This window comes from Diplotaxodon limnothrissa, linkage group LG12, assembly GCF_057381915.1.
Source record: "Diplotaxodon limnothrissa isolate DT_005_m linkage group LG12, D_limnothrissa_male_GT1.1, whole genome shotgun sequence".
Taxonomy (NCBI): Eukaryota; Metazoa; Chordata; class Actinopteri; order Cichliformes; family Cichlidae; genus Diplotaxodon; species Diplotaxodon limnothrissa.
In genome coordinates, this window is record NC_140607.1 from 19,747,863 (window position 1) to 19,764,418 (window position 16,556).

The window sequence follows — 16,556 nt, forward strand, 5'->3', positions numbered from 1 at the left end:
CCCATCACCCCTGTGCAACCTTCACCCTTCATTCACTTACCCCCTCCTCTCCCCTTTTGCTCCTACAGTGCCCTCGTATATTGCACCATTGTTGGGGCTTCTTGGGTAATATCTACAGTCAGTACACACACAAACTCAAAGTGCAGGGTGCTGAGGGAGATATTCTGGGCTGGCAGTGCTGGCAGAGAACGAGATAGAGAAGTGCTTACACTGCACTGTGGGGGTGATGGGGGACATCAAAGGCTTGCTGTATAAATGAATATTAAAATTCAACAGCAGCACCCCTCCTGTGTGTGATTAGCCAAGACTGGGAAAGACAGAAAAACACGAAGACAGGGGAAAGGAAGAGAAAAGGCAGAAAGGAGAATGATGGGGGGGGAATGTGGAGTATAGGAAGTCAGGGAGTGAATCTGGGATGATTAATACCGCTCCACAAAGCTGCTTGTGGAGTGCTGTGCGCGAATTATCATAATCATCAACAGCAGTGTAAGTGGCGGTACTGTGAGTCATTTCAACGCTCTCCCAGCACACATCACACAACCACGGCCTGTCGGTATGATCCGTGCAATAGCCGCTTTGGCAACTCGCGTCGTTTTTCATTGCATAATTTGATGAAGCTGTGGCAAATTTTCCTCTCCTTGTCGTTTGATTGTGTGCGTGTGCGTGCCGAACACAGACTCGTTCTTGGGCTTTCATTTTTACATAAATGCCTTTGCCAAAGAGTTTTGTTCCAAAATGACACCCACTAGTTGTCAAGAAAGAAAGAAAAAACAGAACTCACTCCTACAATTGAACTTTTAAAAGAAAGCAAAATAAATGAGGGAATTTGATTGCAAAATGTGCATAAGAATCATTTCTCGAGTCTTCTGCCTTCCTTTAAAAGATGGCCCAGTCCATAATGGCTTCAGATTCATCATGCATTCCCCCATTGCAGTCCTTTTTGTTGTCTACAGTGATCTGCCCTGAGCCAATAGCCTGGCATAGTTAGCAGTTATGGGATGGCATGAAGGTCAGTTCAGTACGTGCTGATCCTCTTGCACTCCAGCAATGAACTCTGTTTTATCAACAGGGGACACGCACTGAAAGAGCCTACAAAAGCTGCAAGGAAAGGTATGAGACCCTACCTACTTCCCATCACCGATGAACTAAGTAAATATATGCTATAGGGGGGGGGGCACTTCAGTGGGATGTGAGTGAGTGGGAAGGAAGAAAGTGTGGAGGAGGAAGAAAAACACAGAGGAAGAAGAAGAAGAGGAGGAGGAGAAGGAGGGGGCGTTTAGCATGCAGAGTACACTGCGTGACACAAGGGCAGGTGATGGAACATGAATGTTAAGACAGAGAGAAAGACGGGGCCGGCAGAATGACTGAGGGAGGAAGAGTGATAAAGTGAGAGAAGAAGGGAGGGATGAGGAAAATGTGGAGGAGGTGATAAATGTAGGAGAAGCTCGAGAACTGATAAATCCACTCATCTTCCAGTAGGAGAAGACAAGAAGAGTGGGAAGCTTTAACTGCAACACAGTGTGGCAGAAACGAGCATGCGAACCGACTGTGAGCTGCTCAAATCTGAGCAGCTCGGGAACACAACACAAGCACGCCAAAGTGTCAAGCGGCTTCACGAGTAGGTTGTGTGCCTGAGACACTCTGCTGACTTCATTGTATGTATTATCTCTCCATAACGATGGAGAGATAATACTTGTTCAGTTTTTAATACGGTATGAAATGAGACTTTAAAAGGGAGCTGGTGTTGTCATTCCCAGCTCCATAATCATCATAATCTTCTGGTACTATGCTAGAGGAGCTTTGCATGAGTCACAGCTCAAAATAATGCTCATTTATCTTGTGCAGGGCCTTCGAGTTACTCTCTATCTGAAACATGAAATGATCATATTGTGGCTGCCCCTTCTCTTTAACAGAGGGAGCCAAAAGCAGCAAAAAAACTTCTGAATCTGCATTTTGAGCAGACTAAAGTCTGACGTCTTAGTTCACATGGATTATTTGCACATGTGCTGACTTCATTATTTGAGATTTTGGCCATATTTAATATGACCATCCATTATAACAGTAAAGAAGAAAAACCACAGTAAATCCCTTTAAATTACTGCCTCTCACATTTGACACATGAGTTTTTGAGACCTCTACATCATGGGTGTGATTTTTTTTTCTCTACAAAATGTAGCTGAAATTATAGAAAACAAAAATCAAATATGCAAACTGATATTTCTTTTTTTGTTTGTTTGTTTGTTTGTTTGAATTTGTCAGAAGGTTCAAAAATTAGAATTTTCTGGCAATAATTTCATGGTTCAGGCTTTACGGGGTTAATGCTGAGCAGTTTTCTAAGCATTTGATAAGGAACACGTTTCAGATTTGGCGTTTATAGAAGTCCTATCTACAAATTAATTGACGGGGGCAGGTCACCTACCCCAAGGGTGTTGTGAATTAAAGGGTGAATCCTATTCATACTACTATTTTGATAGTTCTGATTTTATTTTCACAAGTTTTGAGCTGTGTCTGCCTTCACTCCAGCACAATAGGAGTGAATAAAAATAGATCTGAAAAACATCTCCTAACAGAAGAAGCGTCTTTGTGAGGCTCAGTAATGCTCACTCCATTCTTGTGTGCAGATTTCACTGTAACTACTTCTAAATAGTAGAAAAATCTTTTCATGGCAATGAGTGCTACATTTGTGGATTGGGAATTTAAACACTGAATTGTACAAAATGTGACAAACTGGGGGGGAAAATAGGGGGTGAACCACTGCACCCTTTAAGATATGCCAAGCTATGGTGCACACCATGCGTATGAATGTACCAAATGTTCTGTGGTACATACACACATCTGGATTTCCGGGAGTGGAAAAAGGTGTTGCCTACACCGCCTCTTGTGCTTCAGGGGTTTGATGCACAGATGTGGGCACGGTTTCCAGTCTCAGCTCACACATTTAATAGCACAAAAGGCTGTGCTTTAGTTTCTACTCCAGTGTGTCCCCTTCAACTGTGCAGCTGCCCCTAGCTAGGCAAAAAGCTGAAACAGAAGCATAATAATGAGACAACCCCATCTCAAGAGATCTCACGTTCCCTTGCCACCTACACCCCATAGAAGATGTCCTGATTTCCAGCGTTTTCCATTATTTGAACAGAAAAGAGCTTGAGATGGAGTAGATCTTACTTAAGGTGGAGAGAGGTTAATAATGGGACAAGTCACTGTTGCGCCGTCTACTGGGAATAGTTGGGTTACCTAAAGTGTGTGTGTGTTTGCGCTTGTAAACACACATACTCTCTCTCTGTCTCTCTCACACACACAAACATGTGCAAACGAGCAAAGGCAAAGACAGAGAGAGAAACAAGTCTGTCTGTGCATCGATTGTATTTGCAAAAGGAAGTGAGTGAATACCAGAGAAGGTGTTGATAGACATCTCTAATGTTATCCTCTGTGCCATCACCATCGGCGCTGGGGGAAAGCTTGGAATAAAACCACTCGAGGCCGGAAGTTAAATATAACTTTATCTGTCTGTGTACTACACCCTATCTGAACCTATTCAGACTCTGCAAGCGGCGCGGTGCTTTTAATCCGAGTTTACAATTAGTCCAACTGCAGATCAATTGAGTCATTGAGTCAGTTGCATAACAGTAACTTAGTCACCAGTATGGCAGAGCCCGGTGGAGAGCTGAAGCTGAGTGGGACATGGCTGAATGATGTGCAGCCCACACTGTGGGAGGGCAGAGTGGGCGACTGTGAGGCCTCCAGAGTATTGTAAATAGTTAATGCAGGAGTTTTGGCTGATGCCTTAGAATCGCACTGTGGCCTGTGCCACATTGTTTACCCCCTGCTGTGCAATTAATCACAATGAACTGCGGGAGACAGCCGTTAATGAACGGCAGGCTTGGTGGGGGAAATGGACCGCTGAGCTCGGGGTTAGGGGACATGCAAATGAGCGGCGCTGTGTGCACACCAGGCGACTGTTTCACTGATGGAAGCCTGTTGTTGAGGATGTGCATGGCAGCGGTCACTGTGCTGCCATATAGAGACAGAAAGCCACCTTTTGTCATTACAGAGCCCAGTGCAGCACAGCTATATATGACAGCCCCCAGCCTCTGACTGTTCAAACCCTTCTCTGGAGCAGGAACAGCATGTACAATTCATCACACTGTCTGTGACTGGGAGTATACAAGAACAAATGCTGCCCTTTAACATTATTTCTTTGAGAATTTCATAACTACCTATAATGAAGTAGGGGGGTAAACATAGGGACCTGGATAAAGCAGCTCATTTTCATACTGCGGTGTGTCTTTGTTATTCTTTAATTCTTTAAAGAATTAAAGAATAACAAAGAACTTAAACTTTGCTTTATTTTGGTAAACACAGCCAAAGCCCCTATAAGACCCATCGGTATAATCCCACTTTGGGAATGACTGCAGATTAACAGAGTATTTTGATCCTAAAAGTTTGAAGTTAGACTTAACTTCTGAATGAGGTTTGTGTTTAAGCATTATGTTTGTGTTTATTCTTCCTTTTTAAACACAGAAAACGGCAGGCCTGCTTCATGGAGGAAATGAATAAGTTGTCTCGTTACATGAATGCCTTGTTTAGTGTGCAGCACATCAAGGCCGTGAACAGAGCACCTCGTAATCACACGTCATACAGCCTTTTGAACATGCATCCACCACACGCTCTATTAAACGCCACGCAAGGCGTGTGATATAGAATTTGGGTACATTTTTACGCATAGTCTCCGGTCGTTATTTTTTTCCTGCTGTGTTTTCACGGCAGGCAAGTTCATACCCCGAGAGGCATCTGCAGCTGATGTAAAAACAGAAAACAAGGGAAGAAAACTACTCAGTCTGTGGGATAATAACCACACTTACCCCATTGTTGTGGCTGACATGAAACCTGACCGCTGAGCCTCTTTTCCCCCCTTTTATTTGGCTGTCAAAACCTCCCGAAATCTCTAGGATTGGCCGCTGCGTATGAAGGTCTTTTCACTACACGACAGCCTCCACAGTATCACCGTCGGTGCGTCTGCAGGAATTTGATGACAACTGCTCCATTCCCCCTTCCGCTGTCACCGCGTGAATTCACACATACATGTTGTTCTGCACATGGCACAGAAACCAGACCTCGTCCTCCTTCGGCGTTAAGCGCTTGGTGATGAAGCAGCAGTAGCAGCAGAAGCACTGTGGGAGATCCAGCAGCGCAGGGTCCAGTGGAGATCCGACAGGCGCCCTGCTGTTGTCGTGTAAATTACTGATCCTTACTGGAAAGGGTGGAGAAGCCCTGCTGCCTAAACTGGGAAAGACAACCCTCATTTAGCCAGTAGATAACGCGCAGCATCACACTGTCCACCCGCGTCTCTCTCCCCCCACCTCTCTCTCTCTGATATTACCACAGCCTCACGGGCTACACCCCCACTCTCCCGCCCAGACTATTCCACAGCATTTCCACTCACTCTTTATTAGTTGTGTATGTCCTAATCAAATCAAATCAAATCACGCGCTTCTTCAACACAAAATCAAAAGCATGTCTCTCTCTCTGATTCACCAAACTGACAAATTATCAGTCCTTATCAATATTTGTAATATTGGTTCCCATGAATTAAAACGTGCTGCTGTAGCTTTATTCGAGCTTTACTATTGATCCAAGCCCCCCACACCTCCCTCCCTGCCATAACCGCTCCACATCTGGCTGATGCTGATGCATCCGCTTCCCTCCTACTCAGTTCATGTCAGTATTGAACTGCCGACGTCACGACACCATCCTCCGCAGTGACGTCACTCGGAGCTCTAGAGACCGATGCCGTTTGATGCTTTATGAGAAGTTTACTGGGAAGTAACCTCCTCACTAGGGCTGTAAAGGAAACCTTATTCCGCTAGTGTAATAGGTAAATTCCTACTTTTATATTCTGTTTGTTTTTTTCTCTCTGTGAATAGCAGCCCCAGGTGATGCAGAGAACAGGTCATTTATTTCTGAAAATAGGAAAAATAAAAATAACCCTTAGAAAAATAAATAACCCATTATTTTGTTTGTTGGCCCTGCTCGTTGCAGCTCAAAATATGATATGATATGATATGATATGATATGATATGATATGATATGATATGATATGATATGATACACCCATACAACTTTCATTTGGGCTTATTGTTTGTAATTCCTGCATATTTGTTTTTTTTTTAAATGATATTCTTCTCCAGTTTAAGGGTCATGATTAGTCTACAGGTGCTGTTTTGTGAGTTGTTGTTGTTGTTTTTTTTAATGTATCTGTTGAGTAACCAAACCCTAGAACAGCATCTAATTCTGGGGATACAAATAATATGAAGCCATAAAGTGTAAGCACATCTTGAAGAAATAGAAAAATAGAAAACAGCAAATAATTTATTTAAAAGCAGTTGGTTAATGAAAGCAGCCTATCTTTTATTATGGTGTAGATTTATTAGCCTACCTTCTCACAGTAAGGTCATGTCTAATCACTGAAAAATGGACAGTGTGGAAGGAGAAAATACATTTTTTCATATCAGCTAACAATGATTTAAATTTGTGAATTTTTAACAGCTTAATAGTAGAGAGTGTGGAGAGTGAAGTGAGGATATCTTTTGGGACCAAATCCTAAAGCTTCTCAACAGACAATAGATAATAGATAATATGAAAGGAGCCATTGTGATTTTACTAGGCTTTATCTGATCCCCTGCCCACATTCAAATTAACCTCATTTGAATACACAGCATTGTGCAAAAGTCTTAAGCCACCCCTCATTTCTTTATACTTTCCTCACTTTACCTTTTTATTGGGCCACTTAACACTGACTTATGATGAATCAGTGAATCACGATGCAATGAACAGGCACCTAATTTAAGGGATGAGCCTACGTGGTCTCTACTCATAACAGAGAACTTAGCAAAGAAGCAATTTCAAATTGTATGTTTAGCAGCCTGTCGCAAAAACTGAAAAAAAACAATCCCATTTCTTTAATTTAATCTGTGAAAAATGCACAGACTTTGACAGACATGAGAAAGTATTTTTGCATTAAGATGATTCCCAAGGAAAGACTTGGCATATCTCAAAACTGTGTGCAGTGTGGCCTTAAAAATGTTGTTAAAATGGGACAAGGTGAGCGCAAAAGAAGAACTGGTAGGCGAAAAAAAAAAAACCGATCTACAGCAGATGAACAGTATCTGAATATAGATACTAAAATCAGGACAAATCCAGCAAAGACCCAGCACAGGTGTGGGGCTGCATTTCAGGCAGTGGTCTTCTGGATCTTATTGACGATAGAATTATAAACACAGAAAAGCATTGGCCAACTGTGCAATACCATCTGAAAAGCATCTGATATGCATCAGCTTCATTTTTCAGAATTGCACTGATTCCAAACACACTGCCAGTGCAGTAAGAGCATAGTTGAACAGAAAAACACATTGTGGAGCACTACGAGTCATGGATTGGCCTCCCTAGAGCCGGGATCTCACCATATATCATAGATCATACATAACAGTGTGGGATCATCTCGACAGAAAACAGAACAAAAGGCAGGCAACATGCAAAGACGAGCTGGGTGGGTGTTTCCTTTAAAGAACTCGCGGATACGGTCCCTTTAACTCCCTTTTCATGACGTCATGGCATCAATGCGGAAGTATGTACGCAGGAAATTAGCATCTTCAGTTTTGTTTACATGTGACATGCAATTTGGTAGGTGTGTTCGTGTTTTTTGGCTTCAGGTTTTGGGTGAATATTGTTAGAATTTACTGACACATTTCTCCAGGTGCCCCCTTCATTACAAGCATCACAGAAACGCCTTTAATTTTTACTGTTGTCTTCAACGATGTTTAAATTAGCTAGCTAGGCGCTGCTAGTCACCAGCTAGCGAATGTTAGCTTGCTACACTGCGCGTTAAAGTTTCGATTTCCCGAGTAACTTTTCATTACTGTTAATATTATTATTGGATAACAGATGACGCCAGTTTCTCAGTTGACGGTTTCTCTTCCGGTACTCATGATATGGGCTTCAATATCTTTTTTCTTCTTCTTTCGTACCATCAGCGAAGTTGATGCTGGAGCTCTTTAAAGAACCACAGCATGTTCCCCCGCAGAACTACCCCACCGAGGGGACGATCAGCCTACAGTAACGGTCTGCATCCACCGCCACCGGCGCCCCAGAGCTACGATTACAACCACCAAAGTCTGCCAGGTGTCAACAGGTGAGTCCCGTGAATGGAAAAAGTCGAGTATCAGTGTCGGGGGTGTACTGGACAGCAGTTGTTTCAAGGTGAACTGCAGTAAACTTTGTTAGCTGTGGTTGAGATTTCCTGTTGTGTCGGTGCGTTTTGTTTAGAGCTGCAAGGGCTGGTTGATTAATGTTGATATTATTGATAAGTGATCGATTTTATTTGGCACCTTTTTTATCGTTGAATAAGCGCTGTAGTCATTTAAAAATAAAAAAAGTGAAAGAAGATAGTAGTTTCCTATATATGAGACTGGTATGATTTTTCTTTTTACTTGATAGAAAACTGATTATGTAAATATGGATTCTGGTGCTCAGACATTACACATCATTTTTTAATTGGCCAACTGGTCTGCTGGAAATTACAACAGGCAGTGTTTGTCAATTTTATTATAGTGAACTTCATTTAAAAGTCTTGATGTGGGGAAACTGAAATGTTGTTGTGTACTGATAACACTAAATTAAAATGTAAAAAGTATTCACAACAGGAATTTTTCATCAAATTTGGCCAAGCAACAAGAGAGGATGCATATATTCAGTGTACACTCACCAGCCACTTTATTGGGTACACCTGTTTGAGGCTTGTTAAAGTAAATAAATATCTAATCAGTCAATCATATGGCAGCAGCTCAGTGCATTTAAAATATTTAGACATCCTTGAGATGACCTGCTGAAGTTCAAAGTGAATGTCAGAATAAGGAAGAAAGGCTATTTAAGTGGCTTTGAACAAGGCCTGGCATGTTGGTGCCAGACAGGCTGGTCTGAGTATTTCACAACCTCCTGATCTGCTGGGATTTTCCCACACAACCGTCTCTAGGATTTACAGAGAACGGCCCGAAAAGGAGAAAATGGCCAGTGAGCGGTAATTCTCTGGGTAAAATTTCCTGTGTTTATGTCATATGACAGAGGAGAATGGCCAGACTACTTTGAGCTGATAAGAAGCCAACAGCAACTCAAATAACAAGGTTTGTAGAAGAGAATCTCTGAATGTACAACACATCACACCGAACAGCAGCTGGGCTGCAACAGCAGAAGACAACACTGGGTGCAACTTCATTCAGTTTAAAACAAGGAACTGTAGCTGCAATTTCCATGGGTTCACCAAAATTGGACAACAGAAGACTGCTGTGACGTTCAAATGGGAGCGGGGAGGGTCAGAATTTGGTATAAATGGCATGAAAGCATGGACCCATCCTGCCTTGTATCAATGGTTCATGCTAAGGCTGGTGTAATAGTGTGGGGATATTTTCTTGGCATATTTTGAGCCTCTTAGTATGAACTGAGCATCATTTAAACACCACAGCCTACCTGAGTATTGGTGCTGAGTGCTTCATCCCTTTACCACAGTGTACATGTGTGGTAGCTACTTCCAGCAGGATAACACACCATGCCACTAAACTTAAATCATTTTAAACAGTTTCTTGAACATGGTAGTGAGTTCTCTGTTCTCAAATAGTCTCCACAGTTTTCAGATCTTAATCCAATAGAGCACCTTTGGGATGTGGTGGAACAGGAGATTCACTTTTCGGATGTGCAGCTGACAAATCTGCAGCAACGGTGTGATCCTGTCATGTCAATATGAACCACAATCTCTGAAGAATATTTTCAGTACCTTGTTGAATCTATGACATTGAAGAATTTTTGGAATCCTGAAGGCAAAAAAAGGAAAAGGGGTCCATCCCAATGCTAGCAAGGTTAACTTATGGTGAGTTTGTATGTCAAGTGTTGCTAAGTATAGAATCTCTTGAGATTGAGATGTCAGCATACCTTCATTCCTCTGAACTTCTAAAGTCTTGCTCCTGACAAGCACCAACCATATTATAAATATATCCATCCACTTTTCTAACCGCTTATCCACTTCAGGGCAGTGGTGGGGCTGGAGTCTTTTCCACTTGTCATTGGGTAACACAGAGAAGCAGACAACCATTCACACTTGCATGTCTGTCTTTGGACTGTGGATAAAAGTTGGAGTATTCAGAGGGAACATGGAAACTCCACACAGAGCAGCTCCATGGGTTTGAACCCACAACCCTCTGTCTCGCAGTCATTTTAAATACAAAATCCAATAATAAATATTGCATTCTAACTTTTATCACATTTGTTAAGGGCAAAGGCCAGGCGTCTCGCTCTGTATGGATTCATGCTTCGTGGCACCCGAGTGAAAGAAAACAAAACAAAGAAACTGAAAAGTTATCTTTTTTCATCATTTATTAGTGGTTGCTTGTTTTAGATGTTTGTGTTCTGTGCAGTAAAATGTGCATATGTGTTTTTGTAAGCTTTCCTAGACGTGAGAGATTGCCTTCTTATGAATGGAACCCCTCACCATCCACCTCTACTGTTCAGCCTCGTCACATGCCAGCTATGATCAATGGGCGCAAGTATGTATTACTATTTATCGATCCAAGAATAAACCACATTTGTCCAAGTACATTGCCTTTTACATGTCTTATCACCTTTCTTTGTCTTCGTGCGTCTTCCAGGAGGCAGAATGATCAGTTCAGCGCTCATCACGTGAAGCGCCAACGTGTTGACACCTCCAGACACCACTTAAGCAGCCCACCTTTAGTTCATAGCCGGCCTCCACATCATCGTACCGACCGAGCGGTGGCACAGCCCTCAAGATTATCCCTCACTGGTTTTGATCACTCTTATCCCGGTCCTAACTTAGACATCCGCCCTCAGGTACCCGCTGTGGTGAAAAGCTCCAGCAGTCTGCATGCCAGCACTACGGAAAAGGTAAATTCAGAAGGACTTAGTCTTTATCTAATAAACGTGAAGTCTGAGCATGTTTACGTGTAGATCTGTTTGGTTTAGTCAGCGTCACATGTTTATGTGCCCTCAGCTGAGTTGTCAGATGGTGGAGCTGTTTGAGGCGTGCCAGCAGCAGCCTTCAGATTTGGAGCGGAAGGAGGTGTGCCGCGCTCGTCTGCAACAAGACATACAGCAAATCTTTCCATGTATGTATGACCTGTACATCCACATTCTGCTCTGTCTTGCTGCTTTGATTTTTATTCACCATGTGCCTTTCTCACAGCTGCGCGGCTTTACTTGACTGGATCATCTATGAACGAATTGGGCTCCCGGTGCAGCGATGCTGATATATGCCTGGTTATCAAGGGAAATGTAACTACCTTTGTTTCTGTACCGTAAATGTCATGGAAATGTGCAATCATAGATACTGACTTCCTGACTTCCTCTTTAACACTTGCAATGTTCCTTCTTTTTGTTCCAGAAAAAGACTGATGCTCTTCGTGTTCTTGGTCGTCTCCTAAAGTTGTTCAAAACCCTCTGTAAGTAATCAAATACCAAATCATCTATAAAAACAAAATTCATTGTTAACTTTTAAACGGCCGTACACATGTCTGTTTTTTGCATTTATCTAGTAAGTTTTCTTAACCAAAAATACAATTATTGGTGTCCTTTGTGAGCTCTGATATGAAGATTTTCCCTTAGAATTATGCTTTTGTCACTAGGGGGAGCTGTTCACTTAGTGGAAAATGGGTTTCTGTTTATAGAAAATGAAACAAATGACAATGGATCTCATGATGTTTGCTTTGATTTTCAGCATATGTAGAGAGGAATCAGCTGATCAGAGCCAAAGTGCCAATCCTCAGGTTCAGGGAGAAAGGCAGGTGAGAGCAAAGCAGTTACTGGAACAGTCATCATCAAATCAGAAAGCAGATTTATGATGTTTATGATTCTCTCCGGTCTTCACTCCGTAGTGATCTGGAGTTTGATCTGAATGTCAACAACACAGTGGGCATCAGGAATACATTCCTTCTGAGGAGTTACGCCTATGGTGGGTGAGACGGTCAATAAGACCAATTTTGTTCATGGCAGCAGCTTTTCAAACTTCAGCTCTGCCTGTGATCATTTGTTTTTAATCCAGCTATAAGCAACGCATAGGTTACTTGTTCTGACATGCTGTGTTTGTTTGGTCTCTCTTACAGCTGATCTCAGGGTAAGACCCATGATCCTCGTCGTCAAGAAATGGGCACGGTACAATAATATCAATGATGCCAGCAAAGGAACATTAAGCAGCTACACGCTGGCGCTGATGGTCCTGCACTACCTCCAGAGTCAGTACAGTCACACGTGCAGAAAAGATTCCTCCCACTTGTTCTTTTGGCTTAGACTGACTTGATTTGTATATGATGCGTTTTCTGTAGCTCTTAGTGAACCTGTCCTCCCATCTCTACAGAGGGACTACCCAGTAAGTATCTTCTTTGCATTTTCAGTCATTGAAATCTCTTTTTGACAATGTTGTTTTCATTTAAAGCCATTTATAAACAATATTCTTTTTCTTTTGTAACCTACCACTTATTAAGATAATTAGCTACTTGACAAACTGTTTAAAGAATCTCTAATGGCTCAGTCACACTAGAGAAAAATAAGACAAAAACTGTGATCAAACTGGCTGCAGTCACTTTAAGACAGGCAGGTGAAGGTTTGCAAATAAGCGCCATCTAATTTATAAATGCAGACAGACATGCCGACACGTTGCTGGTGGTCTGAGTCAGCTTGTGCCAGCAAGTGCAACTCGTCCGTGATGAGTTTCTTTGCATTAGTGGATTCAACTCAACTGGTTGCATTCTTGTTATGTTCCTATATAAAAGCAAGGTTTCTGAGCGTGTGTCATAAAGTCTCCTTCACTGCTTTCCTTATTATGTTTTTTTGTCCCGTGTCTTGATTTTAACAGGAGTCATTTAATCCTTTAATGAACCTGGACATGGTTCCAGAGGGACCCAAACACATCCCTCCCTACATCTCGAGAAACCAGTCCTCTCTGGGGGAGCTGCTTTTAGGATTTCTCAAGTACTATGCCACAGATTTCAGGTATCTTCCAATGAGTATCATGTTGAGTGGCTCTTTACCGTGTTGGTTTTCTTACTCCCTTTCTTCATCTCCAACTCTCCTCGCCAACTCCTCCTCCCTCTCAGTCCTCCGTTTCTCCTCACTGTCTTCTGTCCCGCTTCCTCCTCCCTGGTTTCATGTTTCTTGCTGAGGGGCAGGAGCAGGTGAGACCTTTGGCCTTACACAGCACTACCATGACATACCACGATCCCTGAGTATTGGTGCTGAGTGCTTCATCCCTTTACCACAGTGTACACGTGTGGTAGCTACTTCCAGCAGGATAACACACCATGCCACTAAACTTAAATCATTTTAAACAGTTTCTTGAACATGGTAGTGAGTTCTCTGTTCTCAAATAGTCTCCACAGTTTTCAGATCTTAATCTAATAGAGCACCTTTGGGATGTGGTGGAACAGGAGATTCACTTTTCGGATGTGCAGCTGACAAATCTGCAGCAACTGTGTGATCCTGTCGTGTCAATATGAACCACAATCTCTGAAGAATATTTTCAGTACCTTGTTGAATCTATGACATTGAAGAATTTTTGGAATCCTGAAGGCAAAAAAAGGAAAAGGGGTCCATCCCAATGCTAGCAAGGTTAACATGCAGTGGCTATATATATATATATATAAAAAAAAATTTCTTCGGCTTATTTTTTTCAAAAACAGTGTCAAATATTTTGTTCCTGTATTTTATTGTGCCTATCTGGTGTTCCCTGCTACATGGTTATGTGACCCTCTTGTAATTCTGATAAAAATAAGGGCTAGGTTTGTTTTTTCTTTGTTTTCATGACTTAAACTAAAGCTATCTCATTCTTGGGAGAAACTTAATCTGTCTGCACTCTGTTTGGAATAAAGTAGTATGCAAAGGCACTGCTGTAGTCCTTGAGGCGCTTGAAGATTGCGTTAACCTTCAGTCTAACGAGCACTGAGTGTAATCCCTTTCCTGTTGCTGTCTTTGTCTTGCAGTTGGGATAAACAGGTGATTTCTGTTCGAGAAGCCAGAGCGTTCCCTAAGAACAATTCTAAAGAGTGGAATAACAAATTCATATGTGTGGAAGGTATGCAGTTTATTGGAAGTAACAGGCCACAGCCACCACCATTTAACATCAGCATCGCTGTGAGAAATGTCCACAGTAATCCAACAGTGACTCCTTTTGTTTCAGAGCCTTTTGAAAGAAATAACGTCGCCAGGGCCGTCCACGAGAAGCTCAAGTTCGATGCCATTAAAGCGAAGTTTGCTGAGGTACGTTGAAGTTTTGATAACCGTGTTCGCTCTTCATTCTCCAAGCCACTACGGGCCAGATATGAGTTATTCATAATCGGCTTCTGTCTCCTCAGTCGTGTCAGTTACTACACGAGAGGAAGGAGCTGAACTCGATCCTCCCTTTCAGAGCCATCATCATTAAGGAGTCATCCAGGGGATGAGAGATTCCTCTAATTAGATGAGCTAACTGGTGTCCTCTACCTCAAGACCGTCTCCTGAAACAGTGCAACAACATGTTGATGCTCTGAGAGAGAAACCCTGCTGCCCTGGCACCTTCATGGCCGCTTCCGTATCTGTGTTTTCTGTGGCTGTAATATTCAAAATGGACCACCGACTTCAAATGCATTGCTGTCAAATTTGTGTAACGGAGGATAATACAGTATTTGAGGGAAAATTTTATTTTATAGAGATGCTAGAGGCCTCTGAAATTAAAATCCTGTTACCTAAACTGATGACAGAAAAATGCTGAACCTGTTATAAGAGATGGATATTGCTGCTATATGGCCCGTTTTCCCTGCAGGGAATATGTTTATCAATGAACTGGGAGATGACTCTTACATAAAGTTAACTTCAATGGAAGCAGCAGCATTTTATTTTGAAGGGCGAGTCCCAGCCACTGATCTCGGTTAAATTTCCACATTATTAGAGCCATACTGCACAGCGTTGTATTTAAAAACGATTCATCTCTGCCACGTATTTACATGTACAGTCTGTCATGGTTCTGTCTGGACCAACTTGTAACATCAAAGTTTATTTTTTTTTTTTTATAGGTCACCAGTGAGAATGTGGTGGATTTAAACACGTCAGACACTTTCTGCTTAAAACCGCATTAATTGCCCTCTAGTTTCCCATGCTCACCGCCTAAAGCTTAAGTCAGTGTTGTAATTTGAAGTGCCCTTATTATACTCATTTAAAGGCTCCTAAATGTCATTTGGTTCTGCTAAAATTCTTTACACGCTTCAAAGTGCAAAAGAAATCTCCCACTGCTTTGCTGCCTCTGTCTGAAACACACCTTTTGTTGTCTGGAGCGCATAAAAATTCTCGTATTCACTCTTGCAGTCGTCTGCAGAATATTTGGTGTTCGATTTCTCGTAGCTGAAACATTTTATAGCTGGCTACCAGAAGCTGTACGTACTGCAAGCAGCTGCCTGCGCCTGGACTTAATCAGGTCCCCACTGTTTGTCAGAGGGCATATCAGACTAGCTTAGGTGGGGAGGTTGCCAGTTTGTTACCTAGTGATGTAGATAAGTAACTGTAGAAAAGCGTGGATTGCAAATGAGGTGTTTCAGGCAGTTAAACAGCTGCTTTTTGGCTGTTATAACTTTGTAAGCCTTTTATATGCACACAAACCTTTCAACAGACTTAAGGAAACCCCCAAAGCACGATAAGGGTACTTTTAAGTCACTCGAGGGCTGCAAAGAGGCCAGACTCTAGATTTTCCCCTGGTCCATATGTCCTGCATCAAGAACTCATTGTCTGGTGTAAAGGCTGTGCAGTGTCATTTTAGAAATGTACTTGATGAATTTGGGCAAAACACCTGTTATCCACTCATGTTTGGATTACTTATACATAGGTTATTTAAAGAATTTACACTTTGTGTAAATTTGTCTTTTCTTTCCTGTTTTTGTACATTTTGTGAATTCCTGACTTTTAAATGTTTATTTAAAAAAAAATTAAATCTCTAAAGATGTATGATTGTTTTCAATGTATATTTTGGAGCTTCATGTGAAGTCCACTAAAATCTTGGCTATGCAAATAGCGCCAAAATCAGATTAAATTGTACACAGGCTTCGTTTTGGGGGGTGTTGTTCGTAATCACATGTCAGACCATTTGAAAATGTAACCAGCAAATTAAGGTTTATGGACTTTTTTTTTCTATAAATACCTTGCAAATGTTTTGGAGCCACCTTTTATTTCTTTATGTTTTCTTTCCGAGGGTTCAGATGTTCTTGAGCAATAGTTTTCCAGGTTTTCTGGAGGTCTTTCAAGGTTTTTTTTTTTTTCTTTTGGACATTTACTGCTTATTCATCCATTTTCCCTTCGGTTCTTTTTTTAATGTTGTTTATTGACTTAACACTGATATGTGAGTCATTAAAAATCACACCTACCTTAGGGGATGAACCAGTGTTGTGTCTACTTAAAACAGACAATTTAGAAAAGACTGAATCAATACTGGCACATTTCAGAATGGTGTTCATTGTGGCCTTTTGATGAAAATGGACAGG

The 16,556-nt window shown here is 41.8% G+C and overlaps 1 protein-coding gene across 1 annotated transcript; it reads left to right on the top strand.

The window, feature by feature from the left end:
- Nucleotides 1–7,627: 7,627 nt before the first annotated feature.
- tent2 (terminal nucleotidyltransferase 2) lies at nt 7,628–16,005 on the top strand. The gene is made up of 15 exons (XM_085368177.1): nt 7,628–7,680; nt 8,031–8,188; nt 10,488–10,589; nt 10,692–10,947; nt 11,054–11,168; nt 11,246–11,334; nt 11,444–11,501; nt 11,777–11,843; nt 11,934–12,010; nt 12,162–12,290; nt 12,381–12,424; nt 12,911–13,047; nt 14,034–14,125; nt 14,231–14,310; nt 14,406–16,005. Exons 2-15 carry the CDS (start codon nt 8,067–8,069, stop codon nt 14,490–14,492), a joined length of 1,455 nt encoding a protein of 484 aa, XP_085224303.1. The 5' UTR covers nt 7,628–7,680; nt 8,031–8,066; the 3' UTR covers nt 14,493–16,005.
- Nucleotides 16,006–16,556: the final 551 nt, after the last annotated feature.